Genomic DNA, 23,216 nt, shown 5'->3' on the forward strand with positions numbered 1-23,216 from the left:
TTACAGAATTCCTGGACTTCCAGGAACAATTCTGAGATGTTCTCTGGGGTTTTCATATAATTCGAGAAACTTAAATAGGTTAAAAAAAATATGGTGTTGTGTTTTAATTTCATGTGTGGAATGTGGTAAATATAAGAGATAAATGTAATAATGCTATGAAATGCGTGTCTTAGAAACCGAATATCTTAAATAGAACCTGCAGCTATAATCTGTACACCTCATAAAATGTTTGGTAAAGATCCAGAACGCACGCTGAAGCTGAAGTTCAGAGGACAGAGCAGATCATCTACCAGTTGGAAGGTTGGTGGTTCAAGCCCTACTCCACCAGTTTGCCCTAAAACATTTTTGGGTGAGATACTGAATTGTTACTTTCAGCAGAGTACAAACGTGTGAATGTTGGACAGAAACCTCTAAAGGCCTTTCCCCCCCAAAACTTATATAAAGCTCTTTCAGTGCTTGAGTATAAAAAAGTGTAAAAGAACGGGTCCATTTGCCACTTTTCAGATTTTTCATAGAAAAAACATAATGATACAAAACTGAAATTGATTCTGTTTATATTTTTCAAAGACAATTTCTCTCTGAATCTTGTAATGACTACATTAAATGCTGTAAAAATGATTTCCCAGCCGCCACAGAAGTGATTAAATTACTGCTGTTTTATTGGTAGATTTTTATGATTTCAGTTATTGTGTAGGTTCGTTTCTGGATGACAGCTCGGACTCTTTGTGGCACCCTGAGTATTTTGAGTATTAAGAACAAGTTCCCCCCCCCCCAATCACCTTTTTTTGCTATTTGTTGTGACAACAGTTTGCATCATGGTACAGAGCCAAAAGCTCATTTGCTTCCACCTGATGTGATGTTAGGGCGATATTTAGTTTCGCCAGTAGGTGGCGGTGGCGGCTCAGCCAAACGGGTAACTGCCAAAATAATCCCTCACAAAAGTAACGCAGGCCAGTTATTACGATGGAAGCCGCCAGTAACACTGAACTGTTTTGCTGTGTTTCAGCGCAATAAACCTTCATGTGCACCTGGATGAACCTTGTCTTCCTTCAGTGTGTAACAACTTTGTGGAGGAGAGGACGTGATGTTTGAGTCTGCATCCTCTACTAATCATTCTCCTTTAACCCACAATTAAAATCCGTTCCACTAGAGTCGCATATCCATTTGCACCCTTAATCTCTCTAACATGCTGCACAACCTTACCAGCTTGATTTCTCTTCCTAGCCAAAGTCCTTTTCACCTTGCTTAGATCCGGTCTCACATGCAGCTCATTACAAGCTAGGGTTGCCAACTCCCTGAAAAATAAATAAGGGACACCTCGTGGCCAGGGCCGGGCAACCCAGTTGTCTTCACCCTTCCCAGTGTGGTAGCTCTTTTTTTGTGTGTGAAATTATTTTTTAACCATTTGACTTGAACTTGATTTAAGCAGATGCATATTCTTTGTGATATGAATATATGTGAAACAAATGATCATTTAGCCATTTATTTTTAGCTCAAAATGACAACATTAACACAGTAAAACAGGTCTCTTTCTTAAACAGAAGCCTGTCATGCTTAACTTTTGAGAACATAAGTAAATCTTTCTTTAAAAGAACTCTGTCCTGCTTAACTTAAAATTATATAAATTAATAGAAAACAATAGAACGAAAAATATTCTTGTAACAGTGCACATTTAGTGCATTTAGTACAATTGGCTTCAGCTGAGGTATTATTTCAGCTTTTCTAATGCTAATCAGCTGCTCCTGTTTGTAAACCCGCTTGTTCCCATGATTACGCATCTTAACTCATCATCATTATTCATCTATGTATTACTTTTATGTATTAGTGATCTATTTGTTGTAATCATCTATCCTTACAGTTGTTTATTACACAAAATAAATTATATTATCACACTTCTGGCCACATAGCGCTGATATTCACTGCACATGCCCATATTAACCTTAACCAGAGGGTTTAAAAAAACAAACCAGTGTTTACATACCATATCTGCTTCTGCCGTGGCCTGGCGGACAAAAAATTGGTTAAGGGTTCCCTGAGCTTTCACGCCCCTCATGTTCTTCATGTGCCCACCAATAGAAGCATGCCTATGGAAAAAGTGCGCCGGCACACAGTGCAGTGCGCTTTATAGTGCACTTTTCCAGCCAGGTGTTTCCCTTTTCCCATTCCTCCCTGTACTTTCGCAGCCTTTTTTTTTTCTTTCTCTGAGCGAACAAACATTGCTGCTCTAATGCTGGGCTCACACTGTGCGGTTTTTGGCCCATTTTGAGCCGATTTTTGAGTCGTGCGACCGATTTGGTGATCGGCCCGATTTTGGCCTTCATCGTGCGTCGTGTAGTATACGTGGGGTAACGAGAAGCGATTAACACCTCACGACCAGCTCCCGATCATCAATCGCTCGTGAGGGTGTCACCGCAGCTGCTCACGCGCAAACACGTAAACGTCGGTGAAAAAGACGGAGCAGCATGGCTGTGCAGCGTGTGATCTGGACACAAGCGATGGAGGCACAACTTGTAGAACTTTGGAAAGCTCATCCGAGCCTTTTCCATGTGGCCTCACAAAATTATCACGACCACAACAACCGTGAAAATAGTTGGATTTACATGCTGCTCATTCACAGCTGCCTGATCATGTTTTTCATTAGCAATTTAGCAAAGTTGATGGTGGTGGTGTGTCTGTGTGAGTGAAAGACAGAGAGAGCGAGCGACAGATTTTCTGTTATAACCTTCATTTTATGGACGCACAGTGTGCCGTCCGAGACTTGCACCGCAGTGTCGGCGTTTGTTTCCCTGTTGGCCGGTATTTTCTTCGTAAGCGACCTTTCCTCGACCAATGAGATAAGCGATAATCTAACTTGTCATACTCGAATTGTCATAAGTGTGCTGTCAGCTCATTGGTCACAAAGCAGGAGAGGGGCTGGGAATTATGTTTTCAAACAAAGTGTTAATTCCATTAAAAGTTATAGACTACTTTTGATTCTCACTGTATTACGGGACAAAGTGCGTCCCTTATTAGCTCAATACGGGACGTGAACTTTTGTTTCTAAATACGGGACGATTCCGTTTTTTAAGGGACGGTTGGCAACCCTATTACAAGCCGTTTCCTATGTCTTTGCTGTACATCTAGCAGTTCTCTTTACTTTCTTTATCTTCATGACTATCTCTCTTTTTGCCCCCTTGTATACTTTCCAGTATTTCCACATTCCACTTCCAGATCTCTGTCCAGAGACACACCAAACACCGCCTTGGCAGTTTCCCTCTGCACTGCAGCTGTACATTCCCAGCCATCTGGTATCTCTTCACTACCATCCAAAGCTGTTGAATTTGAGTACATATTTGACTATTTTTTAAATTTGATTAAAATTAATTGAATTTATGAATGGATTCATACATTTAGAAATATTTATTTGTACCTACTGTTTTTACTGTCCATTAATTTATCACAACATTAATTCCTTTAATAATAAAAAAAATCATGTGTAAATGAAGGTACTAATGAATATTTAATTGCGCTATTAATTATTTATCAATGAAATTGTTTATTTCGATGTGCGCAAGTGTCTCGGTCCTCCATACCTAGAGGGCGATATCTCAACAGCGCCAGGTTGACGAATCCCCAAAAAGTCTCGCCGAGTCAAGATGTCGCGATAACTGCTTGGAGTCGGATTCAAATTGTGGCGCTTTGACTGATCGCTAACAAGGTATATTTAATCCTTGTTTTTGTTTATCTATCTTATAGGCACTTCGTCAGTAGAAGAACTGCCCACAGTAGAGTTGTTGCTGCTAATTAAAAGAAAATATCGTTAGTTCGGAGTTTGTCATATTGAAATCTTAACCCCCCCCCCCCCCCCAGGCTTAGATTGTGTGGCTGAATACGAGCAGGAGCTAGCCATCTTTACCTGACTTGTTGACATTTTTTGGCCGATATTGTTGCTTTTATATCTGCTGTAGCGGTTGCTTATTGTCCTCCTGGACATTTACTGTCACTATTTATCTTATTAACAGCGGGACGTTAGCTTCAGATTAATTGGAAATAAGGAAATTAAAGCTGTATAGCACTGTCTTACAAAACAAACGAGAGCACGGTATAGACGTTAGCATAAACGGTTGCATTTATTTAAGCCTTTTTTGATTACTTTTGTGTGTCACTTTTTAAATACATGCATTGTTTCTGAGTTGGACAGTGGAGTATAAAAAATCTCAAAGCTGCCTCTGACTGCATCAGACTGTAAGTGACAGAGAAAATGAAAACGATAGATAAAATAAAAGTCACATGGTGATAGCAAATAATTCAGGAACTGGATATTGTTAAGACTGACACCAATATTTGCTGATTCAAAAGGCTGATACATCAAATTATATATATTGATTGATTGATTGAATCTTTATTTTGAACATGTTGAAAAAGTATAAAAAAAAATAGAATTAAAAGAGACAAATGAACAAAGCAAACAAAAGGAAAACGAGCAACCACAACTCCAAATAACGTCCATGTTCAAAAAGGAGCAGGAAGAAGCATAAGCTTATTTAATCCCACCCCTTTTCCACTATCTAGTATCAATAGACTACAGAAATACCTCCTTGTAATTACATTATATGTTATGTGTAATTTTTTTTTTTTTTTTTTAATATATACACATATGTTTCTATCTATCCATACCTACGTATATACACACATACGCACATATACACATTTTCAATAACCCCATTAACACCTGAAGGATACACAACCTACAATTTTATATATATATATATATATATATATATATATATATATATATATATATATATATATCCATACCAACAAACCCGTGCATGCGCACACACATGAAAATATTAGACAAGAACACCCTATCAAATCTCTACCTTTTCCCTGTACCCTGTAAAAACCATATCCTTAAACCGCTTTTTAAACTGCGCCATGCTTGGACATTGCTTCATATCTTTACTTAGTCTGTTCCACAGCTTCACTCCACACACAGAGATGCAAAAACTTTTTAATGTTGTACGGATACGAGGATGTTTTAAATTTAATTCCCCCCTCAAATTGTATATATAATATATATATAATATAAGGTTACGGGCTTTTTCGGTAAAGACTGGCGCACACAACAAACTTTAACACACATTTGTGCGTCCTTCACTTTCCAGATGGCAGCAGAAGAGGAGATCAAGGTACTGAGGATCCAGCTCAGAGAGAAGGAGGAGCAGGTTCATCAGGCTGCTCAAGCTGGCCTGGATCTCCTCAACCAGCAGGTGGAGCTGCAGAACCGACTGGATGAACAAAGAGTAGAGATGACCAACGCCCTTGAGGTCCGCTCTTACACAAATAAAGAGAAAAAGCTCCAGTAAACTGCCATGAGCCCAATACAAAAGTCCTTGTTTTCCTAAGTTTCCCGCCCTGTTGGTCATCCAAACTAACTTCATCATTGTTTCAGACCTCTCCACCTATCTTTGTCTGATGTGTGTGCCACAGGCTCTCGAGCAAGACAAGTACTCGTTGCAGAAGGAAGTGGAGCTGAAAACTCGGATGCTGGAATCACTGCAGTCGGACTTTGACTGTGTGAAGAATCAGCAGAAACGGCACCTTCAAGAACAACAAGAACATCTGGAGAGGGCTCATAGCATGGCACTCAGTGAGCTTCACAACAAGGTACAACAGCACGTGGTCTCATCTGGTATGAGGCCTGTACTAATGAGTGAAATTAGGGATAGGGAGCTATGCTAAATGTAAATGGTAAATGGCCTGTATTTGTATAGCGCTTTTCTAGTCCCTAAGGACCCCAAAGCGCTTTACACAACCTGTCATCCACCCATTCACACACACATTCACACACTGTGTACTATGTGTATCTATGTGAGTTATGAGGTTAAATGCACTATGGTATCTTACACCAGTAAAAGCCCCAATTCTTGAGTGGCTGTTAGAGCAGTAAAGTGAGATAGTTGTTGAGGTGTACCACGCTGTCACTGCCTTCAGAACTGCCTTCATTCTTTTTGGGGCTGGAAACATGATTCAGAGAATCTGGTCCGTATTGAAATGATGGAGTTACACAGTTGCTGCAGATTTGTTGGCTGTACATACAGATGCAAATTTCCCATTCCACCACATCTGTATGAGTACAGTAACTGTCCTGTTGTAGAAAACAGATTGACATGAATTAAGCTTTGCATTATGCTGTGCATTACACTGCTGGAAGCAGACATAGAGACACTATGGTCATAAAGGGTCACGGTCAGCAACAATACTCAGATATGCTGCAGGATTCAAACGATGCTCAGGTAGTGCTAATGGGCTCAGAGTGTACCAAGAAAATCTCCCTCACAGCCTGACTGGTACACGGCAGGATGGATCCACGCTGTCATGTTGTTTTCCAACCTGTGATTGTGGTTTTTGCTGTCTCAGATCCTGAGGTTGCAGTCTTCTCTAGAAGAGTCCCAGCTGAATGAAAAACAGCTGAAACATAAGCTGGAAATGCAGACCGAGACGCTGAATAACAAGACGGAGGAGCTCCGAGCTCTAAATGAACACACACAGAGTTCCATGACGTCGGAAATGATAGAGGTGCAGATGAAGATCACAGAGCTGGAGAACGTTAAAGTGAGTGACTTACAAAGGAAGGTTCTACAGACGGCTCATTCTCACAGCGACAGTGTGATAATAGAGACCATCCAGAGCTGAGCTGCTATGTTAAGCTGTTCAGAGAAAGGCTTGTGGATCTGACAAGCTGCCTAGTTTTTCCAGATGTTTTTGGTCCTTTGAGCACCACAAAGCATGTACCATCCAGGTCAACTAACACGAGAAGTACCTAGATGAATAAAAATCATTAATGGCATGAGAAGAAGAGGTGTTGAATCAGCATGTGGTGTAATCTGTTCATCTACCAGGTGGAGCTGGAGCAGGCACTGCAGGAATCGCAGTACAAGGAGCAGCAGCTGGAACTGAGCAACAGCAGCCTGCAGCGGCAGCTGGAGCGAATCACCGAAGAAAAGGAGGAAAGGCAGAAAGAAGCGGTGTCCTGGTTCAATGCATTAGAGGTGAACATGTTACAGTCTGCTGTTCTCTGTGTTGTGCAGTCACACCAGGGTGGAAATGCCTGGAAAGGTCTTAAATAAGCACTTTCACTAATCTCAAAATAGATTAACAATATAATAATCTAAAAGTATTAATGGAACGATTGAAATTAGGCAAGTAGGAGATGATATTGTGCATTTGATGAAGCTCGTACTTGCTGCTTGGTTGGTTGTGTCCGACTCTGCTGCGGTCACGTCCTGTGATAGTCTAATCAGGGCAAAGTTGATAATACAATCCAATTTTGAATTCTTAGAGAAGCGTGTTTAGTTTCACACAGTAAGCATTTCCACAGACTGTCGCTTCAGTTGTTGTCTTTCTCTCTCTGTAATGACAGAAATCTCGTGAGGCCAACAGGGATCTGCAGATCGAGTTGGATCAGGTTCTTCAGCAGGCCCAGGATCCAAACAGCAAAGGGAACTCGCTGTTTGCTGAGGTGTGTCACACTTTCCTTTGGCAGCAGGTCTCTCTGTAAGTCCAGAGTTGTGCTTGAATCGAACCTGGAACCTCAGTAAATGGCTCCATGTTGTGTTGCAGCTGGAGGATAAGCGGGCTGAGATGGAGAGGCAGCTCATCAGTGTGAAGGTCCAGTACCAGTCGCTGCAGAAAATACACGCCTTTAGCAAACAGCAGATGCAGCGCTTGAAGGTAGCGTGCGATAGCTCATCTGGTCGGGCGCCGGTTTGTAACTGGTTGGTGGTTGGCTGACAGTATGGATGTGCGTGTTTGGTGCAGGTGCAGATAGCCACTCTGATGCAGCTGCAGGGCTCCAGGGCTGACCCTGCTCAGCTGGAGAGACTGCAGTCCATGCTGTCGGAGAAAAATGGAGAGATCCAGAATCTGATGACTAAACTGCAGAGGCTGGAGAAGGTGGAGGTGAGAACGTAACAGTCAGTGCAGTTTGTAGAACGACTTCACGTTGAGAAAGTGTGTGCGCTCGTGCGAGAGTAACACCTGCCCTGTTCCACAGACAATTACACAAAATGCTTTTAGAGCAGATTTACTTCACGTTAGTCCTACTTACTGAAAAAAACTTTCCCAGCAGACTAAGAGGTGCTAGCATAGCATTTATAAATTAGAGCTGGATATTAACAAGTCCAAAATCTACAGAAAACTACAGGCTCAGATAGAGCCTTGTCTCTAGCAAATGGGATGTTTTCTGCTTTAACAGGAGCTCGGCTAAGCCTCTCACATAACATGAACTTGTGCTGTTTTACTTATGAGATAAAATGCTACACCTGCTCTCCTAGATTCGGACACAGTCACATGTCGTTTGTTCCGTGTGTAGATGTTATTGAAGTCTCAGCCAGCTAATCCGGCTCCAGCCGATGATGGAGATGGCCAGGATGAAACATACTACACCGACCTGCTCAAAATGAAGCTCAGCAACACTCTGTGAGTTTGGCTGTTTTCTGGCCTTTTGCTTGACCATCTACAGGTTGCCTAGAAATATAATGATCTGAATAAAAGAAAGAAATTGTCAGTTGGCCTTTCTTGCCATCAAAATGAGTCTGGATCCATATTTTGGGACAGATGTATCCATAAATGTCTGATTATTGGCTCGTTAGAGCAGCATACAATCTTGGTTCACTTTCATGGTAAATGGACTGATACAGTGATTATTCTGCTCTGCTTGAACACTGAAAGTGCTTTAAAGAAAGGTCAGTGAAACAATGTTAAACAATTTATCTTTAATGTGAGATATTCAGGTTGACACAATGAGAACGCGTGAAAAACATGTTGGAAATGTAGCTTTAAAAAACGAAACAAAAAAGACAACAGGTTGGATCGACGGGAAAAATACATTACAGGTAAATTTATGTGAAGAAGCCAGTGCTTTGAGCCCCATTCATCGGGAGACAACTTGAAGTCCGCCACCTTATAGACGGTCCTTGGGTGCTTAATGTAACAGTGTTGTTGGACTTGGATGAAAGTGGGAAAACGGCCACAGTAATTAGGCTCAGACGTTAGAATAGAAGTAGAATCACTGTGCAGCTGAAGAAACCATCACAAGAACAAAAGAGGTTTTATCCATTTATAACGGATTTTTCTGTCTTTCGATCTTTATGCAGGAAGTCTGGGTCAGGTGGTTGGTTTTCTTGGTTTCATGAATCAGTGCTTAATTGTAAAACACATATTTGTCTGCACTGGGAAGATTTGATATTTTCAGGATAAAAAATAAACTGTTAATGTAACAAAGAAGGTTAGACTTCAGTTATTTCATCTACATATTTAACTTCGGCTTCAAATAGTGTGTGTGTGTGTGTGTGTGTGTGTGTGTGTGTGTGTGTGTGTGTGTGTGTGTGTGTGTGTGTGTGTGTGTGTGTGTGTGTGTGTGTCTGTCTTAGTAAGGATGCAGAGCGTCTGAGAGATGAGCTTTCTCTTCAGAGGATGAAGTCTTTGTCAGAGAGTCAGAGAGCTCTGGAGCTGGAGAGGAAACTCTTCACATCTGAGCGGCTGCTCAAACAGGTAACAGGCTGCTCTGACTGCAGCACTTCCCTGTGTTAGTATCTCTTACAAGTGCCGTTTAAAACTACAAAGCAGATGGAAGCACAAGAGGTAGTGTTTTACCTCTAGGTAGTGTTTTCTGTGGAAATCTTAAATAATTATAAAATGACATCTAAAAAAGTAACAATACTAAAATAACTTCATGGTTTTACAGTAATCGTGTAGCTCTAGTTGGTATATGTACTTGGTTTGTTTCTTCTACTGAGCTGTAAATTTGAGCCCCATGATGGGATTTTTGTAAGGAATGTGGACTATTGTATCTGCTGTGATCTTATATTTGCTATTTGATTGGATATTTCCATTTCCTGCTGCAGGCTCAGAGTGACAAGATCAAGTTACAGTTGCGAGTAGAGGAGCTCCAACACAAATATGAGCCAAAAGGTATGTAGCATAGCGCGCCCGCTCTGTACACATGTACACATGTACACATGTACACATGCGCCGGGGTTGTTGCAGCTCTGTAACTGTGCTGTCACCTGCAGAGGCAAAGAAGAATCTCATCCAGAAGAGAAAGAGAGAGAAACTTCCTGTTGACATCACACCCTCCGTGGAGGAGGCACCGCTGGACCGGACCAAGGAGGCCGTTGCTGTGGTGACAGATACAGCGGACCCCGAGGCTGACATGCGTCCTCCACTGAGCTCCTCAGCAGGTGTTTCAGAGGCTGAGCCACGGCCTGCAAAGTGTGTGAAGATCAGTGAAAACGAAGCTAGTGTAATTCCCAACCCCAGGTATGTACTAACAGCAGGGATGTGTACGACCAACTAAGTTCTTGGGAGTTTAGCGTTGGCTTTAACCCCGACCTTGCAGAGACGCCAAGGTAGTTTACATGACTGTACATAAATTTCTGTCCACAAGTTGCAGCTAAGGCATAAATACAGGTGGTTTTTCTGTTTAGGGGATTATTAGTAACATTTTGTCTGTATTTGTTAAACTGGAAGGATTTCATGAGTTTTAATCTTTGGTTTTGAAAAGTTGAGGCATTGTTCTCTGTAATATCTATGCTCCTCGTGATGAAGATGATGGGGGTGATTGTGATTGGCAGTTTGATTCTAGTCCACAGTGTGATCTTTGAGTGGAAAATTTAATGTTTCTTGGTTGTGTTTTGTTTTTCCAGTAGATTTTGTAGTCTGTGTTATTGGAAACACTGATAGTTGGTATAGGAGAGAATGTTTGTCTCCACTGTTGCAATTTGGCCAATAAAAAAAAGGCCTTTGATAGCAGAGCATGACTTTTGTCTTCCACCCCTCACCCCCGACCGCTCATGGCACATGGCCCCACCCCCCCGGTTCTGATGGAGGTTTCTTCCTGTTAAAAGGGAGTTTTTCCTTTCCACTGTCCCAAAGTGCTGCTCATAAGGGGTCATATGATTGTTGGGGTTCCTCTGTTTTCTCTGTTGTCTTTACCTTACAATCTAAAGCACTGTGAGGCAACTGTTGTGATTTGGTGCTATATAAATAAATGTTTCATATTGGGAGGGAAGAATTGTGAGCTGTAGAAGCTCGGGCATCCTTAAAGAGTTACTGCGAGGTTGGTTTATTCTAATTTCTGACATAGTGGGTCTAGTAACTAATAATAAAGCATCAGGCCTTTTTTCCCTGTGAATTGTTATGTTCCTTTAATTTTATGGTTTTGTCATATTGCTCAAAGAAAATTGCAAATATTTTAAAGTGTTTAGTGTTCTTCTGAATCAGTGACTTGCCAAATCCATATTTGAAGCTGAGTGCTGAAGAGAAAGGTCCTGTTTACTTTGTCAAATGCTTTTTCTTCTAATGACACTAATAAGCTTGTTTAAAAATAAATAGTCTCAGCGCAACTTTAGTCCTGTTTTGGCACATCGTGTTGTTGACTAAGTACAGATGAAAACTGTAAGATCAGGAGCCGAATGAGCAGTAACTGAATTGTTTTTGGTTGTTCTCAGCTCTCCTTCAGCTGACTGTAAGGAGAAAGTGATGGAGGAGAACCAGCAGCAGAATAAGCGAGAGGAGAGGAGAAAGAAACAGAAAGCAGTGGAGATGATCCATGTCAGTTCTAACAGCAGCATGGAGAACCAGTGCGCTCAGCAGTAGGACTCATCAGGCCTGGACTACACACCGTCACATGTGGACATGTATATGATGCTGCTGTCATTTCTAATAGTCTTTAAAATAAAACAACTTCTGTTCTTATAAATATTATAATTATTAATTTGTTCTACAATTGTACCCACACATTTAAATCTATTAAAATGTTTCCAACATGCTGTATATTCATTTTTTCAATTCTTTCTTGTTACATTCTGTGATATGCAACATATCTTTAAAATACATCAAGTGCAGTAAGTATACATACGTTTCATATAAATATACTCTATAACTTTCTTATTTTCTCTAGCCCACATAATTAAACATTTCAGTTACATAAAACATGTGAATTTTGATTTTATGTACTGTATAACCTGTATAATAAATATCGTTAGCTTCATAGCATAAGTGCCTAAGTCATTGACTTAGTCAGATGACTTAGGCAATTATGCTATGAAGCTAACGATATGTGTAAAATATGCCACCTCCTACACCAGCTGCTGTATCCCGTTTATTTGAATATATAACACGCTACACCAGCAGGGGGCAGCAGCGGGAGGTTTGTGTACTGTACCGCAGCTCAAAGAAGAGAAGCTGTACGTGGACCAATGAGAATCGACGGAAAAGTAGAAGCTTTCGGATGTCTGCGGGAACTGTCAGAACAGGTGAAGGCATCGCTTCAGCGTCACTGCTGCTCTACTGTCGCTCGGACTGGTGAGTGTTTGCTAACCTGAACGCTGTCGCCGTCACGGAGCGGTTCTTGGTCGCAGCTTTCTGGTTCCTCGGGATTTGGGAACTCTTAGCTGTCAGCTGTTACGGCGTTACTTACGTGCTCATTGTGTCGCCTAGATATGCAAACATGTGTAGAGCTGTCATTGTGTCACTTTTTTGGTAGCCAATCTGTAAAGACGCTCACAGCCCGGTGAGTCACGCCAGACTCTATTCAACATCTTGACTTTTTAAATCGACATATTTCTCAAAGCAGATTATCACCAGAGACGGAACAAAAAGTAGTTTAGTCCCATTTTTTGGTTAAAACACGAGATTAGAGAGTGGAGTTTTGCCCCGGGCTGGAGAACAGTAATAAGGACCAGTGGTGTAGTGGTTAACCCCCCTCGTAAAGCTCATGCAGCACCTGAAGGTAGCTATGATTCTGACATGCCGTGCTGTGTATTCCAGTCACCATGAAGCTGATACCCTTTCATGTCGGGGGAACCTCCTTCATCCTGGCCGTCCTCTTGGTGCTGCATTACTGTCACATAGCCAGCATTCTTGGCCACAAGGTAGGTTAAACCTTTTGCTCTGATAAAGTGTTTAAAGCTCTCAGATGTTCTCGAGCATGTCATTTAGTTTCGCTGCACCTGTGATAAGATGGATTTGGCAGCAGTGATGGGTGGAAAGAGCTGCTGATCAAAGCCTGGCTGTGGGCAAACTGAAGACTCGTGAGAACATCCACGTGTGTTTCAGCTGCAGCTGGGACTTGGCTGGAATTAGCGGTGTGATAAAAGCTGTTACCTTTTAACCCAGGTAACTCTCACTGGTAACCAGTGTTGGTCAAGTTACTTGAAAAAAAGTAATCAGTAACTGATTACTTCCCCCCAAAATAATCCGTTGCTTTACTGATTACTTATTTTCAAAAGTAATTAATTACTTAGTTACTTTTTAAAACACTATTTACAACCTGAGTAGGTGATAAAGTGATAGATCTTTCAGCCCAATTCTACTTTTTCTGCATAATCCATCATACAAAATGTAATCAAATGGAAAAGTCTCTTTTTAAAACTTGTTTTATTAGTTTTAATCTTTTAACTTTATGCATCAAGCAAAAATTAAATTATCTGCAACATTCTCTGACTGGAAGAAATTAGTTTAACATTTAAACCTATTTTCTGCACATTCCAGCACATAAAATAAAATATTTTTGTGTTTACACTCAGTCTTTAAAATAGATGCAAGTAAAACACAGCAGAACATAAATAAAGTCAAAGACTCAGCGGTCCTGTTGCTCTATTTTCACCTGTAAAGCAGGAGTGGGGTAGGCGGAGGTTTACCCTGGTGCAGGTGTGCCGCGGTCAGTGGAAGAATCCGCGAGTTTCTCTGAGTTTCCCATTACGTCGTAGCTACTCGGTGCTTGTTTGGAAGTTTAGGGGTTTTTTCGCTGTAAAAAGAAGTTTTCTTCCCACGCACAGCGGACACTAATGTTTTTGTCACTTTTTATGGAATCAAACTCAAAGTAAGGTCAGTACTTCCACGCTTTAAACGCTGCACGCTCATACTCTCTCTGCACTCCATATGTGATCCACTGTTTCACTAACGTTGCACTGGCTTACGTCACTGTCATGAGACATTCTCGCAAAAAATCACGGTTTTAGTAACGCAGCGTTCCTACGGGAAAGTAATCTAATTACAGTTTTTGCAATAGTAATCCCTTACTTTTACTCCTTACTTTAAAAAAGTAATCGGATTACAGTAACGCTACTGCCCATCTCTGCTGGTAACAAATGAAGACATCAGTGTTTTTATGGCAGTACACCATAAATGACAGTATCTTGTAACGGGACTCATGCAAAGAATAAAAATGAAGGGCTGCAAATCAGCAGAACTGGTCTCCTTGTTTTACATGCTAAAAGCGATGATGCCTTTGTTCTGTGCACTGTCGCTTCTCAGGAGGAATGTGACTCATAGTCTAAAGGGGCTGTGCATGCTTAGTAACACTAAAGAAAAGAAAGGCGCTGTATAAATGCTGGTATATTTCCACGAAGTTAATTAGCCTCTTTAGAGAGAACTTGGAGTGTTAGAGCTGGAGTGTTAGAGCTGGAGTGCTCGTATGCTGATGTAAGAGCTATGAAGTAAAAATAAAAAACAGCAAGCACCATCAAAAATGGCATCTGAGTTTGAATGAAACCCAAAGAAAGGTGTTTGTCATTAAACCAGGGAGGTGTCTAAATTTCTTCCCATGTTTCTCTTTGTGCAGTCTGGAGGCGATTTAATCGTGGTGGAAAACCCAGAACATGAGGCTGTAAACGGTGAAGAGGAAGACGTGGCAGTAGATGATGTGGAAGATGATGAAGGAGATTTAGACGTTGTCCAGCCCAGTGAGCAGTGGCAGACACTTAAACCAGGTCATGCCCTCAGTGTTTTCCTTCACAGGGCTTTTTCTCTGGTTCTGAATAATGACAATCAGTCCTAAGATAAACACAACTTTGTGTATGATCTAATGCTTCAGATGAGGATAGACCTTATATAGATGAAGCCTCCATATGGGATTTATTTGATCCTCCTTTCATGTAACCTCACAAAGGTTGTTACTAAAATGATGATTTTGCATAGAGAAAATGTATCTGTGAAGTTTAATCGTGCCAACACAGTTATTGTGATAGCCAATATTTGTTAAATAACCATTATTGACGCAACAATCAACACTTACCCATGTTGCAGTTCCTTTGGTGGCTCCAGAAGGGAGTGAGTCCCAGTAGCTGTAGCAATCTCCATGGATGTCCTGTTAATAAGGCCAACGAAACGATGTTTAGTCTCTTACAAGCTGGTAACAAAGTGTTGTCTGGTTCACCCTTAAACCTAGCTGGTGTTTTTTCTGCTTGAATGATTCGGTGTTAAGTGGCTTAACAAACCAAAAGGTACAAAGTCTAGAGTGGAAAGAAGTGAAAAGCAGCCAGTGCACAAAGAGGCTCTGAAAGACTTTCAGAAAGCAGAAAATCTTAAATGTAGCAACAGGAAGGGTGGTTCAAAACATTTTCAGAGTACTTCATTACAAAAATTCACATTAGAGTGTGGCAGCGTGTAATTGTTGTTATTGACAGACATGATTTGCTGCACATACTAAAGGCCTTTATGCGGGACCTTATATCACATATACACAGCCATTAGCTGACTCAAACATCGGTTTGTATTTGCATCCATCCATTTTCTGCTGCTTCTGGGTCGCATCAATCTGCGAGCTCACGAGTTTCATAATATTCAGCAGTCGTATAATTATTTTGAGCAACTCTGTCTGTGCACACACAGGTCAGGCAGTGCCACAAGGTTCTCACGTGAGGCTGAATCTGCAGACAGGTGAGAGGGAGGTCAGACTGGGAGAAGAGCAGCTGAAATACTGGACAGAGGAGCACAGGTGGGGGTCCAGGCTAAAACTTCAGTCTGCAGACAGTAGTTTATTTTGCTCCCTTTAATACTTCTTCCAGCAAAGTGCACCCAGTAGGGGGCAGTAGTAGGAAAAGATAAAATGGCTTTGCAGTAAAAGTGTACATTTGCAGGGAGGAAGAAGCGCTCCGGTCTTCCTTTAATCCCGATGAGCTGAAACGAGCCATGAAGAAGATAAAAGAGGACTGGAAGCTTGGAAGCAAGGACACAGAGCAGAAGGTAGCAGCTCAAATGCCACTGTTGAACTTCTGATTACATGCTGGCAGCAGAAGCTTTAAGTGTGCCCACATATGAGCCTTTACTGTGTGTCTCCACTGCTCGCTGGGCGCTTCTAGGACTCTGTGGCTTCTAAGTTTCGCACAATGGAGGAGTTGAAGAAAGACATGGCTCAGCTGGACCTGCTGCTGGAGACGGATGTTCAGGTACATCAGTGTTCCTGGATCTCACGTATGATTGTGACGTGACCTTGAGTGAGCTGTTACTGTGAAACGTTTTGAGCTTCAGTCAAATGAAGTTTCTTGCATGTGTAGATAATGAGGCGTCTGCTGGAGCAGTTCAACAGCAGCAACTCAACTAGCGAACAAAGACTGAGCATCCTGACGGAGCTCGAATATCTGGTGCATCAGGTAACACACACACAGGATGATGTTTCACACTGTGGTGAATTGTCCCGTCTCTAACCCTGCATGCATGCTTGTATGTGTGCTAGGTGGATAATGCTCAGACTCTGTGCTCCATGGGGGGCCTCCAGTTCCTTTTAGAAGGTCTGAACAGCTCTGACTTCAGATTACAGGAAAGCTCTGCTTTCGTCCTGGGCTCTGCATTAGCCAGGTATGATATTTAGACTTGATTAAGCTTGATTAGTCTGATGTTCCAGATATGCAGATATGTCACTTCTTGCTTTACAGTGGTGTCTGTGATCACATCGAGCTTCTGTAGCTGTTTAAAATCAAAACAGGTGGTTTTTAAATACATTTTTGACTTTTCTCTGCAAATTGTGCACAACATTATGTTTTGTTCTTGTTTACTATGTGACTGAGTTGTAATGCAATAACCCTGATTGCGATGGCACTCCAACAGTGCTGCAGCTTATCAGATGAGATCGTATAATGTCACAGAACACTGGCTGCACAACATGTGGTACATCATGGTTTTGGGTTCTTTTTGGAAAAAAACCAAATTTGAATTTTGAAAGCCAAGCAGCAACTTCCAGGCGTCAAAGTTCCAAATAATAGTCAAATAAATAGTTGAATATGAGTCTTGAAAGTCTCAAATCTCTTCTGAGCAAAACACTTGAGTTGAAAGCAAACACGACTGTCAGCGTTGTCACACTTTGTGTGTCCTGCAGTAATCCAGCAGTTCAAGTTGAAGCCGTGGAGAATGGCGCTCTCCAGACACTGTTAACCACGCTGGCCACTGCTCAGCAACTCAGAGTCCAAAAAAAGGTAAGCACACCCACACAGCTTTCAGTTTATGTTCAGAAAGTTGGAGACAACACGTTGCACAGAGAGCTTGACAAAAGAAGGCAACTCGACTTGTTTAGGTTTGTGAAGATGCTTCACCTCTCATCCAGGAAACTCTCAAGACTACCATGACTTGTAAGAATGAGAACCGCCACAGACACACACACACAGCTGAAGAGTGTGTGTGTGTGTGTGTGTGTGTGTGTGTGTGTGTGTGTTCGTTCTGTCTAGGTTCTGTTTGCAGTGGCTTCCCTCTTGCGTCACTTCCCCTATGCACAGCGTCACTTCCTGACACGTGGGGGTCTGCAGGTCCTGTCAGAGCTGTTCAGGACTGACAACAGTGGAATTCTGCGTACACGCATCGTCACCATGTTATACGATATGATTACTGAGAAGGTACAGTAGACGCACGCTCCTGCTCCTCGATTCCAAGCCCAGTGCAGTGCTCCTCTTCAAATACAAGGTCTAAATGATCTGAATGATTAAAGTTGGTATCAGTAGGTTGGGACTTTCCAGTGCCCAGCTCGTGGGATCGTTCTCATGATCTCTTCTCTCCTCTTCCAGGAGCTGATCTTCCAGGGAGGTCTGGACCCAGTACTGGACGCGTCTCATGATGAGCGGCGGCGTCAGTACTCTAAGGTGTCTTTGCAGGAGGAGCTGTTGGAGAAGGGCTGGTGCATTCTGGTCCCACAGCTCCTGGAGTCTTCAGAGAATGACTACAGAGAGAAGGTGGGTGGTTTCATCTATTTTGCATTAATAGTATAACAACTGTTAAAAAGAACTTTCCCTGAGAGTCGGTGCTGTTTTTTGCAGGCTCTCCGGGCTTTGTTGGCAATGGCTCCAGTGTGTTTGGATCAGTACCGCTCAGACGGCTCTCTGCAGGCTTCTCTTCACTCTCTGAAGCAAGAGTACCAGGACATGATCCAGTCAGAAATAATTCTAGCAGAAGAGAACACCTACTTTGAGGAGATTGTAGAACTCATCGATGCACTGCAAGTGAAAATGAAATGATCAGAGGACAGCACTTTGACGTTTCATATGAACATGGCGTACATCGAGGAGCTGGCACTTTTACTCTGTTGGGGTCAGTCGATCGCAGAGCAGTGGACAAGGAACACAATTTTGAGGACATAACGAGTGAGCTGGAAGACAGATCTGCGATTAGTCAGCATGAACACAACCAACAAATACTTCACGTGTTGCCTAAAAATGTTCTCCACACTTCTGAAGCTGTTCGTATGGCCTCTCTGAGAGGTCACATCGAGGGTGATTTTACCATCAATAATGTTGCTTTTCTTCCAATCACTGTGGTGTGTGGGTAGGGTGGTGTAGTCCAGGTATGTGCTCCAGATGCTATAGAGGATGTGCACATACTGACTGCACACACACCGCTAATCCCAAAGAGCAGTGATCCCTGTTGCTGTATGGAGTCTCTTCTGGTTGCCGTCACAACTGAATGTGTCACAGAAGGAATTGGTTCACAGTGATGGTGGCATGGTGATGGCCATGTAGTCCCGCTGCACGTTTGATAGGAAGCAAGAGCTGGGTCATGTGCTTTGCAGCAACGTCACTTTGCCAGGATGTAACTGGCTTCACTTCCTCTAACATTAGACATCAGGTTGGGTAAGTGCGCGTGTTATGGGTGTTAAGTCAGTTTCATGCAGAAGGCAGCGTCGGCAACGTCTGACTGATCACAAACGTGGATGTTTACTGGCAGCAGAGCGACGGATTTTATGAAGACCGTCAAGCAACGCAGCAACCACGGCTGAAGTATCTGAATGTGGAATAGAGTGCTGTACATACAGTATTAAACAACACTGTATGATTGCATGTTCAAGGTTAACCCTTAAGTTGCTGTGCTTATCCCCAGATCCCCCTCTGTATGCCTCATGAAAACCAGACTTTGTGACCACATGGGGATGTAAAAACTGTTTGACACTTAATTTTAAAGTCATGCCGCTCTGTGTGGTGGACAGTGTGAATGATACTGTAACATGAACGAGTGTTGTTGGTGGCATACAGACAGAAGGACATCGTCTGCTGTGCCAGGTGTAGCAGTCCACTTCCAGCTCCTCTAGGTCCCGACCTGAACCCACTGCACCACCCCTTCCCTGCAGCAGAGCCACAGCCCACACCACCACCACAATTACTGTTTATGTAACTTAGGCAACCTGACTTCACACCCAATGGAAACACGTTTTTCATCTGTTTTAAAATAAGAAAACAGGATTGTATTTGAAATGTTATTTTCTAAGACTAATATGTTCTACTCTATAGGTTACAGGAAATTTAAGCGTCTGGTAATACAAGTTATTGCAACTAACAAGAATGTGCTGCAAGTTGCAGTAGAATTTGGATAGATTTAGCTCTTTTGGGGTGTGGTGGGTTTTGTAGTAATATTTTCACTCTGGACTGATAACTTCAACATATTCATGTGCTTATTTATTTGAAAAAGATGGTGTTCTGTTGATGTATGTTCGAGAAAATAACGTATAGCTCCACAATAAAAAATGAGTGTTTCCAGACACAAATGTTCACTAAACTTTCTTTTAGATTATTCTCTCTGCTGTATTTCAGTAAGTGTGCAGACACTGTAGATGTATTTGCAACCGTGCTTGGGTACAAGATAGATTTTCAAGATTAATCTGGGAAAGAATGCAAATAGATCTCTTCCCTGTGTAATTCTGTGAATGGCACTTTGATCACTCAGTGTTGTCGCATAGATCAGATTGTGCTGCCACCATGAGGTGGAAAGAGAAATGACATTTTAGTAATTCTGTTTGTGGTCGCTGACCGTAAATAATACATCTTAATGTAGAAGCGGAGGCCCATATAAAATCTGACTTAGGTCCATGATTTGGACACGCCCCCATACATACTACATATGTGTATGAAAAGGAAAACATTTATTTTGAAGGGGTCACTTTTAAAAAGTTTTTTTTAACACTGGAAATCCTCGCCTCTCTCAAACCCAGACTGCAGCCGATGTTTAAGAACTGTGTTTAGGAAAAGCAGCTGTTTGTTGTTGCCCACTCACCCCTGAGCGACAGCCATGAGCTACAGTCAGTAAAATGATAATAAAGCACAATCGACAGGCACAGTTTGAAGCTCTTATTCTGAAAAGTCAAACCGGTAGTACGTTCGCTTTCAGGAAGTGCATGACATAACTAAACGCTGCCGTATGTAAACAGAGAAATACAGCCGCGTTTCAGTTGTTGATCTTTGTCATGAATGAAGCGGCTCACCGAGGGGACTCGTTAACCGGCAGAAGCCTCCCTGAGGTTCAGTGTGTTTGAACAAGCTGGTAAGAAGCTAACCGGCAGATGCTGTTGTGTTCGTGTTTTGTTAGGATTGTGCCAGCTAGGTGGATGCTAGCCTTAAATGACTCCACCTGAAATCTGGAGACTTCTTTGTTTCTTTGATTTGAATTGTGTATATTTTTCTGTATCTGGTTAAATTCTATAAAATAAAAAACGCTGCACAAATATCTGATTAATACTGACTGCCAGTAGCAAACAGCTTGTGTCAGCGACTGTTATAAAGGTCACAGTTACTAACGTGGGTCATACTGGGCTGTGAAAAATAACAGATGATTTGCTTAAAAATGGCAGTGGTGTACCTAAAATGCTAATAACAAGTTTTTCAACTTCAGCATTGCCAGCTGTCCAGTTTTAATATGAAAGATTTTAATTCAGAGTAAAGGTCTACCTTTGTGTAACTCGAGTCACTCTGTATAGTTAAAGGTCTGTTTTTGTGTGCAGATGAACAGTGATGGAGCTGTCTCAGAGGGAGCGTCTATCGGTGTTGGTGGAGGAACTGACCACATCAGGACAGCCACAGCTCAACCAAGACAAAATGAAGGAGGTCAAAAAGCTCTGCAAGTATGGCATCAGCATTTCCACAGGGATTATTTAGTTGCAGGTGTAAAGTGGAATTATGAAACAAATGAAAGACTCCAAAATGTGCAATCCTTTGGAAAGGGGTCAGGATTGCAAGTATCTGACATCACAGTAAGGAAACCCTGAATCTATCAAGATCTGTTATCAAGCGCGCAGATTGTCTAGAGAATGTCAAAAGGGGCACATAGAATAACAACAACCCACATTCATCAGCAAGCTAATTTAATATCACTTCATACTATATCACTGTCATCAAGTGGGGACAATGCAATGCAAACATAGCCCATGTGTTACCTGATGGGTGCAGCGTTGATGTTGAGGGGTTACTGTTGCTGCTGATAGTGCTGGAGAGCAGGGGCCTGTTCTTCGTACCTCGCTAAGTAGGTTAGCCGGATTAGATTGTTGACGATTTCGCGTGATCCTGGATCGTTCGGTTCCCCGAAGCTCATCCGGGACTTGCTGTCATAGCAACAGAGCCGTAAGCGTAAACCTGCTCGGGAGCAGGTTCACTTTATGTAAACAGGATTAGATCGCGGCCACGCAGGTATGTCCGCTTCATTTATACGAAAGCAACAGCGATATTCCACCACTGTTTCACCATAAATAAATATTATCAATGTAACTAAAGATAATGCAGCACCTGATCCTTTTATTGATGTCACACAGATACATACAGGTCATTCCCTAAAAAAGGGAAATGTACTATTAACATTCTATTACATGTATGTGATTATTACAGATGTAATTCATATTTCAGAGTAGTAATTGTAAATTACTTCGTGTAATCAAGATGAGAGACCACGGCTATAAAAGCGAAGGTGGATTTGGGAAGTCTGTCGCAGTCATATCCTGTCCGTTTACGCGAGCCACCCATTGCGGAAGGTGCAAGATTGATAAGGAGAGTCCTCAGAATTCAGCGTATATTGCGGGACAGACAGGATCCTTTAGCTCAGCGCGACAGTGTGCTCATAGAGAGATATCGATATTCCCGTGAGGGTATTATTTACTTAACCAACTTGTTGACGAGGGGGTGCAGGACCACCACCTGTCTTTTTTTGCTCTGCCCTTTTCTTGGTTGCTGTTATGAACAAACAAACAGATTATTTCAGGGTCTCTTTCCAAGAGACGAAAAGCAATATAAGTGATAAATATTACCATTCTGTAGGATATTCTTATATTTCACTTTTACTTGTTCCCATGTTCTAGTGGGTCCTGTTGTGGCTCTAATGTGAAAGAGGATATAATATAACAATATAATATAATGTAATATAATATTGGATAATATAGTGTAATATAATAAATCTACCCTACCGCCTACTGGTGTTGGCCAGAGGGGCCGATGGCGCGATATGGCAGCCTGGCTTCTGTCAGTCTGCCCCAGGGCAGCTGTGGCTACAACCGTAGCTGCCTCCACCAGTGTGTGAATGTGAGAGTGACTGAATAGTGGCATTGTAAAGCGCTTTGGGTGCCTTGAAAAGCGCTATATAAATCCAATATATTATTATTATTATTATTAAATTACTTACGAGTTTAATTTGTCAGCAACTTCCTGCCAGCCCTCGCTCCTTGCTTTTGCAGCCTTTGCAGTGTTCCCTTGCGTTCTGATTTAACTCTGAAACTCCTGAAATCCCTCACTCAGGAGTTCTTGCTCTGCTGCCGAAAAATACCGAGCCGAGCGCGCTCCTTCGACATTTTCGCCGACCAATCAGAGGGTTGCCGATCACTGTTTCTGCTATCGATGCGTATCCCCTTTTACGGCACCCAGTGATCGCACATTACTTCATCCAGCTGTACTAATCGTCAACAGCAGGTGTGTTCGGGGAACCGGATTAGCGCGCTCACGGTTAGCGCGATGGTTTGGTCTTGGATGTTTCATTTGATCTTGGATGTAGTAAGCGACGTACGAAGCACAGGGCCCAGGGCTGTGATGATCTGAGACGTGAGAGATTAAAAAGTCCACAGGAGATGGTAGCTGATAGAACAAGTCTAATGAGATTACAATAAAATAAGAATTCAGCCAAAAAATCTATACACATAAAATACACACACACATGCACAT

General features: G+C 42.1%; 3 protein-coding genes across 5 annotated transcripts in view; all 3 read left to right on the forward strand.

The window, feature by feature from the left end:
- Positions 1-3,540: 3,540 nt before the first annotated feature.
- Positions 3,541-11,820, forward strand: spdl1 (spindle apparatus coiled-coil protein 1). Its single transcript, XM_085414975.1, has 13 exons — positions 3,541-3,697; positions 5,148-5,309; positions 5,473-5,649; positions 6,403-6,597; positions 6,885-7,034; positions 7,406-7,504; positions 7,606-7,716; positions 7,804-7,944; positions 8,357-8,463; positions 9,417-9,537; positions 9,891-9,957; positions 10,059-10,305; positions 11,496-11,820. The coding sequence occupies exons 2-13, from the start codon at positions 5,148-5,150 to the stop codon at positions 11,641-11,643; spliced, it is 1,725 nt and encodes a 574-aa protein (XP_085271101.1). The 5' UTR covers positions 3,541-3,697; the 3' UTR covers positions 11,644-11,820.
- A 280-nt stretch (positions 11,821-12,100) lies between these two features.
- Positions 12,101-19,789, forward strand: sil1 (SIL1 nucleotide exchange factor). Of its 2 annotated transcripts, XM_085414986.1 has the most exons (12): positions 12,203-12,351; positions 12,817-12,920; positions 14,612-14,759; positions 15,661-15,766; positions 15,909-16,014; positions 16,131-16,217; positions 16,326-16,421; positions 16,505-16,626; positions 17,144-17,240; positions 17,490-17,654; positions 17,823-17,987; positions 18,072-19,789. In XM_085414986.1, exons 1-12 carry the CDS (start codon positions 12,246-12,248, stop codon positions 18,267-18,269), a joined length of 1,500 nt encoding a protein of 499 aa, XP_085271112.1. In that variant the 5' UTR covers positions 12,203-12,245; the 3' UTR covers positions 18,270-19,789. The 2 variants fall into 2 exon arrangements, with proteins under 2 accessions (XP_085271121.1, XP_085271112.1); XM_085414995.1 differs by lacking the exon at positions 14,612-14,759 and having other exon boundaries at positions 12,101-12,351.
- Positions 19,790-20,403: 614 nt separating this feature from the next.
- uvssa (UV-stimulated scaffold protein A) overlaps positions 20,404-23,216 on the forward strand; it is a 38,481-nt gene continuing 35,668 nt past the window's right edge. For both annotated transcript variants that reach the window (XM_085415007.1, XM_085415014.1), the window contains exons 1-2: positions 20,404-20,562; positions 21,020-21,139. In XM_085415007.1, coding sequence (XP_085271133.1) covers positions 21,030-21,139 — 110 coding nt within the window. In that variant the 5' untranslated portion in view covers positions 20,404-20,562; positions 21,020-21,029. The remainder of the gene's footprint in view (positions 20,563-21,019; positions 21,140-23,216) is intronic.

This window comes from Rhamphochromis longiceps, linkage group LG2, assembly GCF_057381845.1.
Source record: "Rhamphochromis longiceps isolate RC_006_pf linkage group LG2, R_longiceps_female_GT1.1, whole genome shotgun sequence".
Lineage (NCBI taxonomy): Eukaryota > Metazoa > Chordata > Actinopteri > Cichliformes > Cichlidae > Rhamphochromis > Rhamphochromis longiceps.